The 23353-nt window shown below is 30.8% G+C and overlaps 1 protein-coding gene across 2 annotated transcripts in view; it reads right to left on the bottom strand.

Annotated features, from left to right (window-relative positions):
- The window catches only part of LOC136972589 (protein cramped-like), a 62957-nt gene that overhangs the window by 8191 nt on the left and 31413 nt on the right, over window positions 1-23353 (bottom strand). For both annotated transcript variants that reach the window (XM_067267162.1, XM_067267161.1), the window contains exons 7-11: window positions 19729-19814; window positions 17333-17529; window positions 16408-17259; window positions 468-659; window positions 6-380 (exon numbers count right to left, since the gene is read on the bottom strand). In XM_067267162.1, the coding sequence (XP_067123263.1) occupies window positions 6-380; window positions 468-659; window positions 16408-17259; window positions 17333-17529; window positions 19729-19814 (1702 nt within the window). The remainder of the gene's footprint in view (window positions 1-5; window positions 381-467; window positions 660-16407; window positions 17260-17332; window positions 17530-19728; window positions 19815-23353) is intronic.

The raw sequence follows: 23353 nt of genomic DNA on the forward strand, positions 1-23353 counted from the left end.
CTTACATCTAGCTGCTCTCTAATATCGTCGGGAGATGCAATAACAGGTTGCTTAACTGTTCGAGGAGCCGTACCGACAGGAACGACAAACACGTGCTTGTCTGCTTGGATGTTATCGTTTGCAGAGGATTTGGATGTCTGATTAATATTTGTTATATTGTCACCCATAGTTTTGATTGCACTTTGACAGTTATTCGTCGTTTCCAAATTTTGCTCCGAACACTTTTGGCTGGCATTCTTAATATTTGAAGTTTGATTTCCTCTAACACCCGATCTGATATTTGGATTTCTTGTAGAATTTCTTGATGTATTCGGCTTTCCAGCAGAATTAGCATTGGTTGATCTATTGTTATTCCGACAAGTTGGAGATAGCGGTTCTTGCTAAAATATTATTAAAATTTTTGAATTATAAAAGATTAAGTTTTGGTATTCATTTTCATAGTTAAAATTGTCCATTGTAACACATACCTGCTTTGTTTTAAAATCATTAAATGTTGTCGACGCCATCTGAAGCAATTTTTGAAGTACGAGAGTTAAATTTTGAAGTTTCTGAACATTTTCGGATAAGACATTTTCATTTTTTGCATCGGTCAAAGTTTTCTCATCTGCTGCCGGTTGTTCCCAATCGTATTCTAATACAATTTTTTCAGGACTTCCCAACTGAAATAAGTGAATTATCATTTAATATCTTAATATAAACTATTTTTTCAGATATAAATTTATAAATCTAATTTGCATATTACTTTGAAACTGGCAGACTTTTCACTTCAATGAAATTAAAATGCAAGAATCTAATATCCGGCTTAATTATTTTAAATCAAAATTTCATCTCACATATTAAAATAATTAATTAATTAAATTTAATTTATAATTTATAATTTCAAACACGAAAAACTGCTTATTATAATTCTAAAATAATATACAGCAGAGTCTCTGTAATCTGATATACATCACACCAGCAGGTGTCGGATTACAACATATTGTCAGATTAATGGATTTTGTATGCATGTACAGTACATATACAGTAAAACAACATATTTGGTTCACAGGTTACTTTATCATATTAATCACAACTTGTAACTGTTTTGCCGACCACATATGCAATAAAGTAGCAACTAACAGTATACAAGTACAGATATACCTCGCCTTACATCAGTAATTGGTTCCAGGAGAGGCAACGTAAGTCGAACAATGATGTAAGTCAAATTTACTTGTGTAGTTACGACGTAAGTCGAAACTACGGTGGAAAACCCCAATAATGAGTACTCAAAGACTGCATAATAAGACGACAACACAGAAACACAGACGCTTTCATGTTTTGTTCTCTAGGATTTATGATGATTATATTAACATTTACTGTAAATGTACATATTTTAATATGATTTTATGTGCTTTTAACGCTTTTCTAGTGATATTACGACTTCAATATTTGTGGCGACAGATGTAAAGTCAAATAAAATGACTTAAACTTGATTTTTATTTTTCCATATACTTTTTTGACAAACGACATATAATCGAGAATGACGTAACTCGAGATATACCTGTACATTAATCTCTCTCTCTGTTAAATATATCAAGTTGGTACACAAAAATTTCATTTGTATCACCCGCAGCGGGATGTCAGATTATTGGACACGTCAAACTGGCACATGACCGACTATAGAGACTATCATATCTTAATTTCATTAAAAAAAACTTAAAAATGTGTGAAGTATTTTGAACTGCGTATTTTCTATGGATTACTATTCAAGGGCAGTTACTGTTCAAGGGTGGTTATTATTTCATTTGCACGTAACTCTGTGATGTCCATTATTAATAATAACATAAATATTTATTTAGGAAAGCTTGATTTATAAACAAATTATAATACTCAAAATGGTAATTGATATCTTTCTTTATAACTAGTGTTATACTAGTAATAAGAAAATAATTAAACAATACATCTACTGCATATTGTAATTTTACATCTCATATTCTATTAATAGTTTTATTTTTGTTGCTTAAATATAGCATCTAGCTACTTGTAATTTCCCTAAGTTTACAGAAATCCTCAATAGTATTCAAGGGAAATTATTATTTCAAGCTTTAGAGATAAGATGTGATTACTATTTGAGAGTGGACATTATTCAATAAAACCTTTGCTATTTAATCTTAAATAAACTTAGACTTCGTGTATTTTATTATCAATTTTTCTTTGTTATCGGGCGGCCATTCTGGTGGACCCAGATTCGAGTCTGAGGTAGACGAGAAATTTTTGTGGATGACTCAACTTGTCTGTCACCCACAAGAGCCAAATTATCGGGCTAGAGTTGGCTATAATAAATAAATAATTAATATAGACAATTTGGCACTAGAGCTTGGCGCCTAACGCCAAGCTCTAGTGCCAAATTATTTTATTTATTATAGCCAACTCTAGCCCGATAATTCGACTCTTGTGGATGTGTAGCTTTGTAACGGGTTAGTCGTTATTTATTTATGTCTGTCACCAATCATCTGGTTACCTGATGACAACCATGTATGATGAGCATGAAAAATGCTCTTTCCAGGATCCCTTAGAGCAAAAAGTGTTTTAAAAACTATTTAACAAAATATAAACGAATATTGGGTTGAGTCACCAGTAATGTCATTGTATCTAAATGTCGTTTTCCTGCTATAGCCTAACTTGTATTATATATCAGTCAGCTAAAGGAGTAATTTTTCTAATTACATAATGGTTTTTGATTAGCTTATAAGATCCAAAGTATGTATTGTTTTATGAATTTAAAATAAGTAATATTGAAGTAACAACAACAAACAATATATATAGTGTGTATGGCAGTGAAGCCTTAAATGTCAAAAGCTGTCAGCATGGGAGATTTCCATATTGAAGATGAGCCTCACTCTGAATGACCTTCTGGCTTAGAAAATTCTGCAATTGCTGAAATAGCAAAAGACTGACCAAAACTTATGTCGGCAAGAAATGGCAGATAAGTTCGAATGTCCCAATCGACAGGCATTAAGCAGTTGCACCAACTACGAAATATAAACAAGTCACGTAGGGTACACATGACTTTACTAATCAGAATCATCTGGATCAATTATCCACATAGTTTTGCTTTATAATAAACAACAGCAAATCTCGTTTCTGGACAGAATAGTAACCGAAGATGAGAACGGACACTATATGCTAATGTAATTCATAAAAGACAATGGTTACATCCAAAGGCTATTCCAGCTCTGAAACCAAAGCATGATCTTCATTCCTGAAAGTTATTGCTAGGAAGGAAGTGGGATATAAAGAGAATTTAAACGAAACAGTAAATGCTACATTATACTACTGGCAATTGAGAAAAACTTTGTGGAAAACTCCAAAAGAACCCTTCCATATTTGTCAGAAAAGAAGGGCATTATTTTGTTATATGATCCCATGTTGAATATTTACAACATCCACATAAGAAAAATAGAGAAGTTTAATTGAAAAGTTCTTCCAGTGCACATAACCCAATCTGGCATCTACAGATTATCACCTCTTTCAATCCTTTTGAAACAGTTTTCACAGGAAAACTTTTCAAACTAAGCTATCCAGAAGCGTGTAAAAACTTTTTTTTGAATCAAAATCTAATAATTTTTATAAGACAGGCATCAAAAACTTTGTAGATCTACAGAAAAATGTCAAATCTAATGACGGACACTGTATATTGGATTAAATATATATATTTTTTAATGTAAACCAAGTATATTTTTATTTAAACTTAAAAAAATGACAATACTTATGACTCAATCCAATAACGGAAACAAATTATGTGAATGAATCAAAATAACAGTAAAAGACAAACAATGCCAGTATGTTAATGAATATAAATGAATTATTCAATCATTTAATTTTAATAATGTAAAGTAACATTAAAAACTTTTTATACTTAAAATAAATAATTGTAATTTATACTAAAGATAATTAATAAGAAAATTGTTAAACCTTGAAGAAAATCTAATTTTATTAAAGTAACCCAAGTCAATGTCCATTCAATTCTCGCTTATTACATAATATTTAAAATGGAAACTTGATAAATGCAAACAAAGAGCTCAAAGATTATTTAATACTCTTCATAGATATTAAATAGTCTTTTATTCACTAATTTTGAGTTATTTCTCATTGTCAACTGCTTAATAATTATTATTATCAACAAATTTTTATGATTAAGTATATGAAAAAGTTAGTTTTATCCAAAAAAATAAAAGTTTAGGAATATAATACACTTGTTATGGATATTTCTTGAACTTATATGGTGTTCCAAAAAGAATGCTACCATCTTAATTATTATCTGAAAATGTTATAAAATACATTAAAGCATTGGAATACTATCCAAGTTTCACATTTGTCCATTACAGTTTCTCAATGTGTGCGTATCGTATAACATGGCGCAAATCAAACCAATACTCAAATTCTTCCGAAGCTTGCTATGGTATATCCGTTGTCATTCCTCCCACAGCAGCTGCAGTTCTTTGGTTCCTGCAGATTGCTCATTATGCACATTGACAAGTGATTCCAACTTCACAAACCACAAACTTCATATTAATTCACAAACCACAGAAAACAAAAAGTCTTCCCTGTTGCAAAGTCGCCATTATCATTTACAGTGCTTCCTGCAGACAGTAGACAGATGTTTAAATGCGAATGGAAGATTATCGACTGGTGTGCATTGTGTACTTCTCGGATAATTAACAAAATCACAGCAGTTTAAAATGGTAGTATTCATTTTGGAAGACCCTGTACATCCAATTCAAACTGCTTCTATTGGTGAACCAGTTTGACCTACGAAAAGTTGCAACAAGCCTATGGGAAACACTCCTTATTATGAGCACAAGTTTTTTGGTGGCAGAAAGCATTTTTTGGAGAGCCTAGAAGCAGTAGAAGATGAACCTTGCTCAGGGAGCCATTCAACATCGAGAACTGCAGAAAATGTGGAACCTGTTGCAAGGTAGGACCGTTGACTAACATTGAGTGCTTCAAGTCAGACGGGATATTGTTGACACTTGGATGCTCCACCATGACAATGCCCCTGTCACAGATGCTATCTCCATCAACCAATTTTTGACAGAAAAAAAATTTCTGTAGTTTTCCAGGCCCTATCTGCCTGATCTCAGTCTGTGTGACTTTTTTTGTTCCCCAAGATCAAAACCCATTTGAAAGGATATCATCTTGGTACTGTCTATAACATCCAAAGGAGCGTAACAGTGTTGCTGCAGGCGATTCTAGTTGAAGCCTTCAGCACTGCTACGAAGACTGGCAACAATGTCTCCAACGATGTATAGCTGCCCAAGGGAACTACTTTGAAGGAGATAACATTAATGTATAAAAGTAAAATAAAATTGTTGCAAAAAAAATTAGTCTCGTTACTTTTCTACCACACCTTGTATGTTTCTTTTAACAAAGCTTTGATGGTTTGGGGTCTCATCATATAAAGTTAATAAGAGAATATTAATATAGTATATTCTCTCAAACTTTAATAATCTGTTGTCTTCTATTGACTTCCACTTCTTTTCTAAACTTATGATGATGGGTTTACAGATGAAAACCCTATAATTTTCTATAAAGTTTTTAGACTTTATAGAGATTTCTAGCATAAAAAACAATGTAAATTTAACTTAGAAATATAATTACAATAGATACTGTTAAGTCTACTAACTAGAATATATGTCATTATATAAATTCATAGCTTAGTCTAAATATTATTGTCAAAAAACATGTTAATACATAGGATTTTCAAAATCACTACATGTCATAGACTTATCTGAACATTTTTCAAAGAAGATAATTCATTAACTGATTACTTATAAAAATATTTTAATATCAAGTCATAATGCAAGTGAACTGTAAATGAAATTAGAATATAACTATATTGATAAATCTTTTTTCTGGCTGGCAAGAATGGCTAAGGCAGTTAAGACATCCTACAAGAGTTGTAGGCAGTTAAGACAGCCTACAACTCTGGGAGATATGGGATCAAATCAGTGCAGGTCAAAAATCCCAAAATTTTACCACAGGGGTGGTCTGTCCCGAGTACACCAAGCATCTGTCCTTCACTACACACCTTACCATTATGGGCCTGGCCAAATCTACAATAAGTCTGAAAAAAAAAGACCCTCTAGTGATATATAGACCTCCCGGAAGACATTCCCCCCTGCGTAACATCGCACATCAGAGAAGTCAATGGGAAACTACTCTGGTTGTAACTTCCCCCAGGATACACCTTGGCGCCTTAACTAACCACTTATTAACCTGCACCAAGTGCTTGCCAACATCAGGATTTCTGATATGGCACACAGAGAGAGTGATATATACTCCCAAGTCACAAAATTTGTTGCCAGTCCAATACTTGAAATCCATTTTACAATATTACTTATGACAATTTGACAATTTTTTAATTGAAAATTACAATGGTATAACTATTAATTTAAAAATTTGTTTTAACAACAACAAAAATTCAGATTAAACATATTATTATTGACACACAAAAACCTTGTACATGCTAAAAATCAAATTTTACAGCAACAATGAAAGAGGATTAATATTGCATATACAGTAGACCCCCCTATAACAAGGTAGATAAGTTCCGTGTTGTACGAGTCACTTAAATACATAAGCCAATCACAGCCTGGCACACAGGCTGTGATTATATGAATCCGTGTTGTATGAGTCACTTAAATACATGAGCCAATCACAGCCTGTGTGCCGGGCTGTGATTGGCTCATGTATTTAAGTGACTCATACAACACGGATTCATATAACACAGAACTTATATACCGTGTTATGGGGGGTCTACTGTATTAGCAGATAAATTTCTCATGTAAAGGTTCATTATAAGTTGTAACCATGTAACTACCTAGATTTACTATTGACTAAACTCGGTAATGGAAAAAATAGGATTTAGTTGTTTACCAGATTTCTTTGGCAGTGTGGACCGTCCAATTATATACAAGCTTATTAACAAGTAACAGGCAGCCAATTCTATTGGTCGAATATTTCAGAGATTTCTGCAGGACATGTGTACTCCAACAGGTGGTGAAGGTTGTCCAAGTTTACAAAAGTTAGCTTAGTTAGTAGGATTGATTGTTTATTGACATGGAAAATGAGAAGATGAATATAGAATAAATAATTTGTTATTATCAATTCTATACAGAAGTTTATTAAGTATTAATAGGTTATACTGTTGGATTTATTATTACAGGAAATAAGCTCAAAAAATTTTAAGACAGTCCAGTATACTGCAATGTACAGTGTTCGATGACTTGTCGGCTACAGTATTGCAATGACTTCCACTATCAAAAATACTTCTTAATTATAATTTTGTTATAATTATAATTTTTCTGTTATCAAGAAATTTTATGCAGTTATGAGTTATGCAGTCTGAATTAGCAGGAGTTTACTACAATTAAATCTGCATGGTTATTTATTTTTTTTTTAGAGTATTCCCTCTGTCTGCTATCAAATTTTGAATTATGTAATTTCAATCTTTCCGAAATGATACTAGCAATGAAACGATGACAGGTTTACTAAACTGACCAAACTTAAAATTCAACGCCAAAATAAGCGACACATTACTAGAATTCAATGTTTTTGATACATTTGTAGACCATCATCAAGATACACACAAATTTGAGGTGGGTAAACATAGATTAAGACGATATATAAGCAGACTGAAAATGATGATTTTTACTAAGATGTCACCTGTTTTAGTGTTGAATTTTAAGTTTTAGTGCATAAAGTGATCATTTAAACATAAAATGAATAATTAGAGAGATGAATTTTAATTCATTTTTTAGTGGCATATCCAATTTAAGTGCTTCCAGTTACTAAATGTTTTGCTTACTTCACTAGTGATATATTTTGCTTATCAACTGGATGACTCTGCTTAATATAATGATCATACACAGCCAATAGTTACGAGCAATATTATTCTCAAATATCCTCAAAGATTTTGACGACATTCGGAATTACATAATATATTTTTCTCTATAACATTTGCATCTATTAGATTTGCAACCAATTTTGCAGCAGCATTGACTATAGCTTTGGCCTCCAGAAAGTGATGACATTCTTGCACATTATCTAAGCACTTTCTGCACTCGATACATCTCCAACAGAAATGAAGTTTTCTTTACAAACAGTTAATTGGTTTCTGGAATATAATAGGTTTAATATGCCACATTTGGTACCCAGTTTGTATAGGTTTTTATCTTCGATCGTAACAATGACAGTTAATATGTTTTTTCCATCACTGCAGGCTCCATCTACAATCTTACTGTCACCAACATTAGCTGTTGGGTATTTAGAATGCGATGTACCAATCACTTTTTCTGCTTGCTTCTTAAGCAAGAACATATGGCAATAAAAAGCAATGGCATTAGATACGAAATTTCCCTTGTTTTAGACACACTTCTTCTATTTTTGAATCACCATGTTTTTTATTCGTTACCAACTCTATAGTACTAATAACATCCTGGTTTTTGGAAATCAGCACGGTTTGAAAGGAACATTCTGTTTTTTCTGTAAATTATAAACATCTCCCTTGTAATATTTTTATATTTTGTACTTCATTCTTTTTCCGTATGGTTTCTGCCATTGCCAATAGCAATATGGGCATTGTGCAATGTCTGAAATATTTCTTCAGTGTGAATGTAACATTTAATTAGGCGCAATTAATTTTCCTATTTCTCCAATAGATACATCATATTCTTCCGACAAATTTGAAGCTACTTTGATTTTTTACACTCACTTTTATTGCTGATTTTGTAAAAATTTTGTAAGGAGTCAAAGTCCAATCATTATTTTATGTTTCGGGTGTTGCTTTTGGTTGTTATTTTCTTTTTCGGGGACTCTTTTGTTTTAATTAAGGATGGAAACTCCTAAAATCTACTAAATTCAAAATTAAGACCAACAAATATATTATTTACATAAGTGACTGATCCCGTAACACTTAAATGTGTAAACAGAGAAGTGCAGAATTACACTTGTAAGCAGATAAAAGAAGACACACCCATTCAATGGTGTTTGTAGCTCTCAAAAGTCACCTTCCTTAAAGTGAATTGTCTGGCATTCTTTTCATAAAGTGGTCAACTTATAAGAGATATATTCTTTATTTTTATTTTCGATATTGGGGGAGATTTAATTAATTGTACATCCTGAACTGGGAAAAAAGAATTTCTTTCATTGATTGTTTGTTTTTTGCTTGTACATAATTGATCTTGACTTGTTTTGAATATTTAAAATATATATTTTATTACTAACTTCTTGTTTATAATCATTGTTGTTTATTTGTATATATTACTGTTCAACCTAAAATTATTGTGGATACTTGCTTATATAAATGTTATTTTAGATCATTGTATTTTCCTTTCCTGTTAAGTCCAGGCCTGGTATTTGATTAGAACCCTAATTATGTGTAATTCCACTTTTTTGTGTTGCGCAGTACATTACAATTTGACTGTTCTCACCTTTTGATATTATTAATTCATTTTAGTCGTTGTTGAAGCGGTTATTCGTATCACTTAATGATGGCTCTATAATGATTAAGTGATACGAATAACTGCAAACAAACTAAATATCCAATGCAGTGCATTTGATTTTTAGTTTGAATGTAAATGACCAAATGTAATTTTACATCACAAGAAATTCTAAGGAGAGTTTGGCACAGGTAAAAATAGCAACGGTCATTTATTCGGTATTGCATGCATTTTCCTCGCATAATAGGCTGACCAAATTTCGTTGACGAGCTTTCACTGATGTTCAATTCTGTCCATTCGTGACAGCAATATTTCTACTGCATTTGAATTTTATGGTTCAGTTCACAATCACCTGCCTCTGGACAAAAGTTCTTATTCATGTAAAAGACCCAATAAGAATCAGATACGAACTATTTACTCTTGAAAATGATGCCATAATCAAAGCTATCTCCCTTGAAATAGGCACAATTAGTACTGATCAAGTGCCATCTCTCAACACAATGACTATAATGGTTTATTACCAGTTCACTATTCAGTAAAACTGTATTCATCACAAACTACAAAACAACCACCCATACGTTTAAATGCAGTGCAAATTTTACTTTTTCTAACGTTTTTGGTCATTTTAAATACTCTTCCTTGGGATAAAAACCAATTCCAATTTAAAAATCAATACCAGCAATGCGATATCCAGTCTGTGGAAGGCTCTAATAGATGTGAACTTAAAATGTAAAATATCATATATTTTATATATGTTATCTGCTAAGGTCGTGTTTTTTCGTCATCTTGTTTATTTTTTATATATTTATATTTAAATCTGACACATACCTGTTAATTTTCATCATCTTTGTTGATTTATGTTTGTAATCTACGTAGAAGTCCAACACGTGCAGTTAAACGACTGGGATTCTAAAGCGTTAAAATTTCAAAATGCAAACTGTTCCAGAGGACTTATAAACTGCATGACACCATATTGAACGCTACAAAACAACAAGAGGGAAGGAAGGTTGCTATTGTGTTACAACCATAAATTAGCAAGATTTGTTAAATATGTAATAAATTAAATCAGTTTTCCATCCTTTAAACTAGTATCTTAAAAACTGGAGGTTGTACAGATTATTAAACAGGCATTTATTTTTCATTACAATTTTTAAAACAGGGACACAATTAACTACTATTATCTATTTTAAACAAGTTTTGTGTTTGTACTTTAATTTTGGGCACTGGTATATGTTACAATAGTTATATCTGTAGTGACAGTTTTTCTTATCATTACTTCCTAAACAACACAGTAACAAACATTCAGTTAACATTTACATCATATTACTTATTATAAGTAATCTACAGACAATTTAAAACAAATAAGAGGATGTGTATAAGTTATATACAAATACTAAAGCACTTTATACATGAAAATTGAGCAACATTTATCCACTGCAAGCCTTATGCATTTCCCTGCTTTGTGGTACGTAAGGCCTGTAGTGAATAAATGTTTGCCCACTAGTATTCTAGAATAAGAACTCAACACCTTCATAAGAAAATTGAGCATCTGTCACAGGGGTCCTGTAATCAATCTTCACAGATACCGAGGTACAAAAAGTACACATCCAATTAATAATAATTCAGTTTTTAATTAGCAGCATTTCGTTTATTTTTATATTTCCAACAGGTATGAAAATGTCAGTCTAATTATAACAAATACTTATGATCGTGAATCGTCCTGAAGTGGAACCAAACACGTTGGCTACACATCTGCATGTCAAGCGGGTGTTGTGGGTTCTAGTTTCGCTTTGGGCCAATTCTTCTCTTCCAGAACCTTCTCAATTAATTATTATTTATGATAATGCTCACAAGAAATAAAATGCATTTGAACTACAATTTAACATTTTTAATACCAGAACAAATTATACAAAAAAATTATTTTGTATATTTTAGCTTAGACAAATATCTAACGATGCAAAACATTAAGGTACATATTAAACACGTCAATAACTGGTATATATTATTTAAAATACACCAGTACACTAAACCAGATAAACAACAAAAATATATAATATAATGAACGTTTTTGTCCTTATCAATTGGACATCTTCAGGTTACATAAGCGTATTGAAAAGCAGAATACGAAAGCAAATATAGAACTCAAATTTTTAAATGGTCGAGGTTCAGGTGTGTACCACGAAGTAATTTACTACAGTTTGAACCGTGCTCTCCATGCCATCGACAGATTGTCTGATTGACAATAGTCCAATTTTTCACGGCTTTATAAATTTCTAGAGATAACAATTATTTTAAACATGCCAGATCTGCTGTGTAGTGCAGCAGTCTGGTATCATCGTAAGAGATCAGAATGTCGTCATCACTTGTGTGTGTGGCCAGAGCAGAGTATATTTTTGTTGTTTGTTTAACTGGTTTGATGTACTGATGTTTTTAGACATTAAGATACATCTTATATATAAAAAAATATAAACATCGAATAACCCAATTCTCAATTAATACAAAACGATCTGCCATATTGTACCAGGCTATACTGTAACCATAATAACACATTTAATAACTAGATATAGAATAATTTTACCTAGAGGCAGGCAATTAAATATTAACTTATTTATAATCATTAAATTTATTACAAGATGGCAACTTAATCACCTACCTCTGGGCAAAACTACTCTATATCCAATTATTAAATGTAGTCATAATATAGCGTATTTATTTACATAACGTCAATTCTCGATAATTGTTACATTTAATAAATTTATCGACATTAATCGATGCTGCTTAAACAGGAAGTTATGGTTCCGACGTAGCTTATTTTACGACCATTTTTATACACAAAATAATGTAGTAGAAACTAACAATTTACTTTTTTTTTCTATTCTGTAAGATTATTGGCCATCTTCAGCTTATAAAAATGTTATGAACAAATGATACAGAACATACTTTGAAACTGGAACATAAAATTAGAACAAAATTATTTGAAAATTGTTTAATATTTAAAATTTAAATAAGAATACAGCGGAGTTGCATATAATGCAGGAGATATGTTATGCATTATAGGTAATCACATTGTCGAGTTGTATGTTATCAGATGATTTTTGCAAGTTTAAACCAGGCTTAAAAGACAAAAAAGAAAAGTATACCTCTGGACAACAAAATTAGAATTTTGCACGAATACTAGTCACAATTTTTTCATTGTGTTATACAAATTTCCATTATAGGAGTGTGTGTTTTTACGGGAAGTCACTGTACTGTACTTTTTATCCAAAAAAAAAAACTTAAGTAACCAAGAAGATACTTTATTTTAAGTAGTCTTTTTAGTCACATACCAACATTTGTAGAGTTTTAAGGCATAACCATTGAAATAGGAATAAGTTAACTCCTAATTCAATTTTAAATTTTATTCTAATTTTATGTTTTTCTGTAATGAGTATAATTCTCGTCGACTTTAAGATATGTTTGAATCATTTACAGTCGAATCCGCATAAGTCGACACCCCAAGGGGAAGTGGAAATGTGTCAAGTTATCCGATGTGACGACTAATGCAAAGTTGGAAAAAAAAACCACAAAACTATTGTTACAATTAATAAAATACAGTAGTGCATTATACAGTAGTATAGGCTTACAATACATTGTGTCCTCCATTTACAATTACTCTGTAGATGAAAAACTGAAAAATTCGTTTAGTGTTGTTTGTTTCGAGCACTTAACTGTCTCGACTTTCTTTTTCAACAATCACGAACGCCTTTAAAACATCATCTTCGCAATTGTCAATTGTTGGCAAGTAATGTCTAAGGATTCTTAATGCCTCTCGCATGAGAAAATGCAAAATTGGATTCTAGTGTGATGTTGATATAGATTGTATATTTTCTTTTTGTTTATCTGTTATTATTTTATACATAAAAATACATAAAATGTTAAGGCATTTTTATTAATATGTATATGTATGTATATATATATTAATAATATTAATATATTATTATATTATTAAATATATTAATTATATATTAATAAATAAATTGACTCCCCTTCCTGAAAAAAATGAGTTTGCACCACACGTGCGGAGTGAATTCATTTTTTCATGAGGGGGTAACGACTTATCGGAGTGTGGGACAGCAAAAGTATGTCAACTTATCCAGTGGTGAAGAGTTAAACGATGTCGAGTAACCCGGAGTTTTTTAACATTAATGCCTACGTAAGTCGGCCGGGACCAGAGAAAACTGACTACTTAACCGATGGTGTCGAGTTATCCAGGTGTCGACTTATGCGGACTCGACTGTATTTTAATTTCTTTGTAAACTGAAGATGGCTGAAAAGATTACTTAATAATCAAACCTCCATTCATACTGAAAACAGTTATAGTCAGTTTATTTCTGATTAACTGTTTTTAGTATGTACAGAGATTTGTTTGTCTATCAATGAAGTCATTAGCATTAGAACCTAAAATTATTACTTAAAAATCATATCTGTTTTTTTTATTAAGTACAGTAAAATATGTGAAAACCAAAATCATACAGTATCAAATTATTTTTTTCTTTTTTGACAGGTTCTGGTTTTTAACAGATTTTAGTACTTGTTTTCTTTCTTCATCTTTACACTACACCAGAGAAATATTACATAATTACATTCAATTCTTGTAGTGAAATCACTTTTGCACACACAAAAAATTATTACTAGGTTTAATCCAAATTAATTCAATATGATTCCTACTAAAGATTGGAGCATTCAAATGCAAGAATTGAGAACAATTGCAAGAAGTTCTTGTTGTTTCCAAGAACTTGTGCTAGATATTTCAACATTTCTTGGATGTGATCTGTACAAATAGGCGCTCACATGATGACGGACAAGCCAATTTGAGTGCCAAAACTAGTATCTTGCTCTGAAGTCAGAAATTCTACCAGTTGTAAGGGTAAAATTTATACATTTTGAAAAAAAACTTTATTGAAAATCAACTCAACAGTAATTACAGTTCAGTCTTTTAGGTAATCAGCATCAATATCAATCACATCTTTGCTGCAAACTTTCAATTCTGTCAGCATAGAATGACTGAGATTTTTCTTTGAAGAAAAAGTCTCAAACTATTATCATTGAACTATACATTGGCAATATGATTCGGCAGGGTGCAAAATAAATGGTAATCGGTTCGTGCCAAGTCTGGGCTGTAAGGTGGACCGGACAACCTCCCTGCCCCAACTGGCCAGTTTCCGTAAGGTCATCTTTGTTCTATGTGCTGATACATTGTAATGGCAGTATCAGACTTTGTCAATTTTTAAACAAAGTTCTTTGATCTTGACATTCAAATGATCTAGTTGTTCACAGTACAGTTCTTTCATGATAGTGATGTGAGTTGGAAGCAGCTCCATCATAATAATGCAGATCATTGCCACCCTCTGCAAATATCAACTCTTTACTATTTTCAACAGATGATTAATTGACTTTGTTCATCCATAAACACTTTAACAAATACTTTGCAGATGAGAGCCTTTGAGCCTTCGTTGCATTGCAGCCACTCTGTAGTGATAGAGTAACAGCACGCAAATGTGTTATTTCAAAACTTTCATATTGTCAGACATCGCTGATGCATCTATTTCCAATGAAATATATGATGAAACACCCTTTGGATACTCTACTTATATATCTATGTTGAATATTCTAGAACATTTTTTCCAATTGTTTCTAGAAAAAACTGAAATGGCTAAATTTCACCTTTAAAACCTGATAATCACATTACAGTAATACAGAGATCAGGCTATTGTGTTATCTGGCTTCACAAGGAATTTTAATTTCTAATCAATCATTTACTACAATCTCTTTAATTATCAACTTCTTAATTATCTTGTTTTAGAAACTTGGTATTAGTTACTAATTACTCCATACAAGGCAAATTGGCAGCACTGTGTTATCTTATTCCTGTTGTTTCACATGTTATATTCATTGCTTATTCTTGAGAACTTGATTCTTGAAAGTTCTCAATTCCTAATATTATCAGATTCTATCCTTGGTTAATTCCAACAAAGACCTTGTGTCCCCTTGTCACTTGACTCTTGTTTCTAAGACATGGTTCAAAATGATTCTTGAAATAGTCTGATACCAGAGCATGGTAATATCTGGGGATGATTTGTTTATTTGTCTAGAAATTAAAAATTAAAATTCCATTTGTTATGTTATGTTCTTTGTACCTAAAAACCTCTTGTTTCCATGACAGAAAAGTTTCTGGCTTTTAGCAGGATTTAAAGTACATAATCACTCCTTTCTGAAGATTTTTTTTCTATTTAGGCAGGCTCCTGTTTTATTCAGGTTCTATCGTAGACAGGTTTTACCGTAGTAAATTCCTGATTCACGAATTCAGCAGTTTTATCTTTAAAGTTACAATATAATGTCACATTTCACACATTTTCATATGAAATAAAAACATATACAACAGTTTGGAAGGAAGACGTTAATACCTAATAATGTTCATTTTAACGTTTTAGTGTTTATTAACATTGAAGATATATCCAATAAAAGAATAACTGGTCAATTCCATTTTAAATAAAAAAAAATTGTTTAAAACAAAGCCTCAAGATCTTAATTATTATTTAAAATACATAGAATCAAGAAAACTTTTAAAATTAATGAACAAATGCAACCTGTAGATTATGTAATAAGAATTAGTTTCCATTCAGAATAATAACTGGAGAAATCCATGGAATAATAGAAATATTTCAACGAATTAGACGGAAATTTGGTTTAATGCTGTTTGATCCAGAAAATGTCGAATGTTGAATGTATTCTGTCAACTCCAAAAATAAGAAATTTAAGCATCCCTATTTAAAAAGAAACAACAACATATTGCCTTATGTTTTAAGTGAAAAATATAACTTAATTTTTGAAGGAAATGTGAAGTAACATTAAATAAATAATAAGAATTACTTCAAATATAACTTACCATTAAATATAATTCTCCTACAGTTAGCATTCCTATTGTTTGTTCGGTCCAACCTTTGCGAATCGTGTCGATCTTTTCTTCGGTCAATATATTATTTGCTTCACAATGATTTTGATTCTTTGGTACATGATTGATGTTATTTACAGGTACGTCACTTTCACTCGTAGTTGCTGTTTTGTCTTCCTTTTCTTCTACATTCTCCTCTGTTTTATTGGACGAAGCCAAGCTAAGTAATTGACCAAGAGTCAAATTGTTTGCATCTTTTTGAGCATTTAGATAAATTTGTTCAATACTTTTACAGTTTTTATCTATTGCTTCATTTATTTTAATATTATTGCCATCTTCATTATGAGATACCTGTTCATTACAGTTTTTCACAGAGGAATTCTCATTCATTGAATTTAACATTCCCTTTAACAAATTTAACGACCGCTGTGCCTCAAATGCTGGATTTTCTTCTTGTGCATTTTTCTCTGGAACATTATTATTTGTGTTATAAATACTAGGTTTTTCTTCTTCATTTGATTTATCTAATTTTACCATTTTATCTGAATTGTTCGTTTTAACATGTTCTTTATTTACAGGCAAAGATGCTAATTTTAAATCTGACTTATTTTTTAATCTTCCTGGTGTTTTATTTTTCTTTAATGATTCTTTTTCTCCTACATTATCGACTGCAATATTCTTTTTATAATTTTCAAGACAAACGTCACCACTTGTAGTCACATCTGATGGCGAAATTTTAACAAAAGAGATGTTGGCATTTTGCCTAGGCCTAATATGTAATAACGGCATCTGTTCTGTACTTGTCAACACTGACGAATTTGTAACTCCTGACAAAATTTGCTCTTTCTATAAGTAATTAAACTAAATTAGTTTACTTTGTGTATTAGAATAAAAATTTCAAATAAATAATTGTAAATACCTGTCTTAATCGATACGGTTTCCACCTCTTTTGTAAATATTCGAAAACAGTTTTCAGATGTCTCTGTAAACTGAGTTTTGCACGAACTCTTGGATTTTGAGCCAAACTTTGAACATGCAACCAAGCTGCATTATTGTGAGGCCTAAACTCTACAACAACTTCTTTTGGCATCTTCTGAATTTCTGGCTCTTTGGTATCTGAATAAAAAACGGTATATAATAATAAAGCTGTTATTTATTTTGTATGATTATTTTATTCTTATACATAATAATTTAAATTTCATAGTCATTTATTATTAAAAACTATATTTATATTAATGTAAATACACGATATTTTCTTGTCTATTAATATGAAATTCATTTTCTTACATCGAAGTAAGATATACAGAATTCTTAAAAAAGTCAATAACTCTCTATAAACTTTTAAACCATCTGTCATAGCACCTACAGAAAAGTGACCACGTGCAATCCATTGAATGTGATTTTAGCATCCCTAGTGCAAAGTACAGAACTAAAGAAAACTAACTCAAAACAAAGATAGGTAGAAAAGCAACAGAGATAGGCAAAATGTCCAATTACAAAATGAAAAAAAGTTGTTTAATTAGTAAAAAAAACAATACTTGGTTCAATATTTATCAGAAACACTTATAGGAAAGAGCAGAAAAGACTAAGAAAATAATAAAAATTCAGGCACCAAACAACATAGACATAATTCAAAGTTGATACAGCACAAATGCAACTAGTATGTCAAGTATTCTGTCCACAGTGTTGAAACATTGTACCATCGACAATGATGCACTTCTGGATTTGAAAAATAACCACATCTTGAACAGCATACAACAGGGATTACAGAATTACAGACACTGTTAATGCATTTAATTTTGCTCTTTCCTGTACCAATGCTCAGTGTTCAGTGTTTCTGCTGAACCAAGTATCATTTTGTTCTAATTAAACAATGCTGTTTCATTCTGTAATTGAAAATTTTTTGTCTCTCTCTGTTGTTTTCTGAATCAGTTTTCTTTACTTCTGAATTCTGTCACCTAAAGTCATGTTAAATAGACTGCACAAGATCACTTTTTAACGAGTATTTTATAACAGAGAGAGAAATGTATTTTTATTCACATGTTTAGAAATGAATCTCATGTAAACAATAAAAAAAAAAACTTAGTTATCGTTTAATTATATGAATTGTTATTATTAAAAACTATATTTATATTAATGTAAGTACACAATGAAACCAGAATATATGTAACAAATGTTTGACATACCGTACATGTTACATAACATATAAGTTATTTAATAAAAATAAAACCAATAATGTAGTAAAATTAATTTATTCATAAAATGTTGTTTTTATTTTATGCTAAAGTGCAAAACTTTAGGAAAAATTTTATATGTAAAATTTACGTTAGGTGCGTGCGACTTTCACATGTTTGGTCCACTAAAAAAAAAGCATTGCGGGATCGACGTTTTCAATCGGACAGAAAGTCGTGGACACCGTTCGAAACTGGTTTCAATCTCAGCCAAACTCTACGAATGAGGTATTCACCGCTTGCTGCAACAGTGGGACAAGCGCTTGTGTAATTTTGGTGATTGCATTTGAAAATAAATAATGGCTACTGTTCTGTTTTCATTTGATCCACTCTTATATTTTTAGACCCATCTAAAAATTCTCTAATTACTCTGGAAACAGGGGGACCTAATTCTTGCATTCTGTGAAAACGGGTAAGATTGGCTATAATGTGATAATCTTAATCTTTGCTATCGTTACTTTTTGCCCGAGCAACGCCGGGCTTATCTGCTAGTTAAAATATAATTGTATAAAAACAGAACAGCAATGAAAACAAAACAAACAAGGTAATAAACCTACTGTAATAAACTGTTAAGAATAAGCTTATAAAACTGCACTGAAATTTGGTGATAAAAATCACTAAATTACAGACATAAAATGTCATTGAAACTAATGAAAACAGATGCTGGGAACAGAGTCACTCCTAACTTTCCACTTTTACTAACACAACTTGAGAATTTTTCACAAATGTACTTCAAAGAAATTTTTAATACTAAGATTATTTAATTTGAATATCACAACAGGTACTAAAGAGCATCATTAATTTTAGTGGATCCAGATAAAGAGAATTCGTGTACCAGAGTTTAGCCATATATGTAGAAGGACATAGAACTGATAAACATTATCTATTTCGTGGTTATTTGTATTGCTTCTCTACTCTGTCCTTAAAAAAAACTAAAAACTTAATTTCAAAATCATCTTAGAATCGAGTGTTTTAAAATTTAAAAAAATACAGTAAATTAATATAATGGAAAGAAATGGAAAATTAGAAGATAATTTAATCAAGAATTTTCTATTACTTTAATGAATGCAATTTTAATAATTACCTTCAACATTGTTTAACTTTTTTAATGCTCTGCAAACAGGTGTTTTGATTCTCAATTTTTTCCCTCTGTATTTGATAAAAGTAACTCTAAAAAACAAATATATAAATGCAAGATTATTTCATCATACACCATGTTTTAACAAGTTTATAAATAATATGTATATATGCATAAATATGTAAATACATAAATATATATTTTACAGATAAGAATTTTTTATTATAGAAAAATCAATTGGTTAATTTCCTTGCCTTAATTAACCTTATAGTTACTCTGAATATATTTTGTTATACAAAATAAACTCTCGCAAAAAACCTTTTTAAATTTCAGCCGTATTTATTACCAAATTCAAACATTTTCGGTCATATTTAATGACCTTTATCGAGAATAACGAAAATCAAATTCTGCTAGATTTGTATTAACGATACATTCGTTTTGGAACGTTTCTTGAAAGGTCATTAAATATGACCGAAAACATTTGAATTTGGTAATAAATGCGGCTGCAATTTAAAAAGGTTTTTTGTGAGAGTTTATTTTGTATATGAAATGCAGTCTACAGAGAGATATTTTATTATATAAATAAAATATTACAAATAACATATAAATAATATATAAATATTATTTTATATGTTCATCTACATACATAATATATATACATATAAAACAAACAGCTAAATTTTTATCAGGCTACTTAAGGCTAATTAATGACTGCATAACTGGGCTAGAGGTAGGTCACCTTGTGTTAAATTTAATAATCATACCATGTTAAATTAGAAATAAATTAATTTAATTTACAATATACTGGAAGAAAAGATCATTCTGGAGTGGGACTCAAACCCACAACTTCTGCTTATTGCGCATCCGCATTGCCAGTTATGCTACCCGGACCTCTGTCCAATCTTTGCTTTCGAGCCAATTCCATATCCGCACAGTAAGCAGTAGTTGCAAGTTAGAATCCCACTCCGAGCCGATCTTTTCTTCCAGAATATTCTAAATTAAATTTACTTATTTCTAATTATTAAATTTAACAAAAGATGGCTGCTTAACCACATGGCTCCAGCCATATTACTGAATAATTAATTAGCCTTATGTAGCCAGATAAAAAAAAAGTCTGGCTGTTTGTTTGATATTGAAATTAATTACAGTAGGACCTCATCGTGTGTTCCAAGACCCTTTGCATAAGCAGATATTCTCAAACAAATCTCATGAATTATAAATATTCCTGTACTAGCATGCCTATCACATATTTTTTTAACACAAATATAACATATATATATTTAACACATATTTTCCATTGTTTTTTTCAGATTGGCAATAGTGTAAACCTGAAACCACTTGTGACACAGTCCTCATATGTCAGGATTCTACTGTATTGGCTCAGTTAAATATGTTATTACATGCATAATATTTAATATGAACAAAATATTTTTTGTAATAAAAAAAAAAAGAAATCATTTTAAAAAATAATAATTATAAAATTTCAAAAATAACGTTGAAATCTAATAAAACATTTTGCTGTAGAAAATTATTGAATTTTCATTTATAATCCTTATATAATCCTTAAATATAAACCATGTTCCAGAGAAACATGGTTTATATTGGATCGACCGAACGGTCTATACAAAAAAGGATTAAGGAACACAAATACGACATCACCAGAAAAAGATGCACCACCGCCCTGGCAACATACACATCCCTGATGTAGAGGCCGACTTGGACAACACTAGCATCATAAAGAAATGGACCATAAGGGGTCTTAGAAACACTAGAAATTTACAAGGCAAGCAAATCGAGAGACTGAATAAACTTCGAGGAAAGCAACACAATATCACAAGCGTGGCGATACGCCTGTGAAGACCATCCACATCAGTAAATATTTATTATTCCCCCAATGATTGGCCACAGCATTAAAATATAGTTATGGGGTACAAGCATTCACATCTTTATTATCAATACATTAATGATTCAAGCAATTTGTATTTGAAAACGTTCAAAATTCTTGGCATTCCGCAATTGAAACAATTTTTGAACCTGAAGCAGATCTAGATTAAGGATCGAAAACATTTGTTCATCATTATCTTTGAACTGTACCGGAAATTCTAAAGGCTTAAAGACTTAGAGGTGATGCTTATTGGTACCGGTATTTTACCTAGAAAGTTGTATAATCCTTAAATCCTAGTATTGCATTTTTTAACACCATCAACTGCTGTAAATCACTGAACTACAATTTGGCAATAATAATAAATTACAAATAAATTTGGCCCTAGAGGGAGGCGTTAGGTGCCATCTCATATTAAATTTAATAATTATAATTTAATTAAATAATTTTAGACTAAACTGGAAAAAAAATTGGCCCGGAGCGGAACTCAAACCAGCAATTGCCGCTTACCATGCCAGTTACGCTACAGTAAGCGGCAGTTGCAGTACTGATACTCAAATTCTTCCTACTCTTGCAACGGCATAGCTGTTGTCGCCGCTCCAACAGCAGCCAGAATTCTACGAAGCCCCACAGTCTGTATTCTGAGCATCTACAAATTACTCGTCTTGTACGACGACAAATGATTCAAACTTTGTAAACTGCAGAATGCAAAACACTTTCTCTGTTGCAGAGTTGCCGTTTTCATTTATGGTACTTCTTAGAAACGGTAGATGACAAGACATTTGAATGCAGATAGGAGATGAAACTCGGGCAGTTACTCTATCAATTAGTGTACATTGCAGACTTCTCAGATAATAATTAACATAATTACAGTAATTTAAAATGGTAGCGTTCATCTTGGAAAACCCTGTATTTAATTTATTACATTAATTATCGCTGATCAAACTATTCTAAAACAATTTTTATAAAAATTTCTATTTTATTATCAGCAGATTTTGATTAAAAATAATGTAGACTTTAAGACAGTATAAGGTTTTATTTTTCGTATCACATATAAATATAAAATATGCTCTTATATAATTTTAATCATAACTACATGGTGTTTAATTCTGACCATACGGAAAATAAGTATTTCATAATATATCTATACAGATTTTTCGACAATTTTCATACTAATGTACAGTCTACTGAATTTTTCTAAGCTGGTAATAGACTAATATATAACTCCACTAAAACCTTTAAAATTATACCAGCAAAAATAATTTAATTTAATGCAAAATGTTCAAATATATTTATATTTGAACATTTTACATTGTAATTATAATGACCTGACGCAGGTCCTACGGGAATCGAAAATGTTTGTTGTAACGTATCTAAAATTAAATTATTTTTTCTGGTATAATTTTAGAGGTTTTAGTGGAGTTATTTACTATAATGTACGATGAATAAATTGCCATTTTTAACTAATAACAATTAACTTTGATTACAATAGATCACTTCAATTGAAAAAATTGTTAATTATTTAAATGCAAACTTAAAATTAAAAGATAAAAAAAAAAAACAGATTTAAATGATTTAAATATTCTGGCTTAAGTCAAACTTTCACATAGAGTCAAATTTAGAATACAGAACAAGGTTATCCAAACAATAAAAAGCAATTATGAGATCCTGGGCTATAGGTTGTTAAATTTAAATAGTGATAATTATAAATTTGCTAAAAAGTAATGAAGAAAATAAGATTTGGCTGAA

Source organism: Centruroides vittatus, unplaced genomic scaffold (genome assembly GCF_030686945.1).
Source record: "Centruroides vittatus isolate TY-2023 unplaced genomic scaffold, ASM3068694v2 contig_298, whole genome shotgun sequence".
In the NCBI taxonomy this organism is placed as follows: Eukaryota; Metazoa; Arthropoda; class Arachnida; order Scorpiones; family Buthidae; genus Centruroides; species Centruroides vittatus.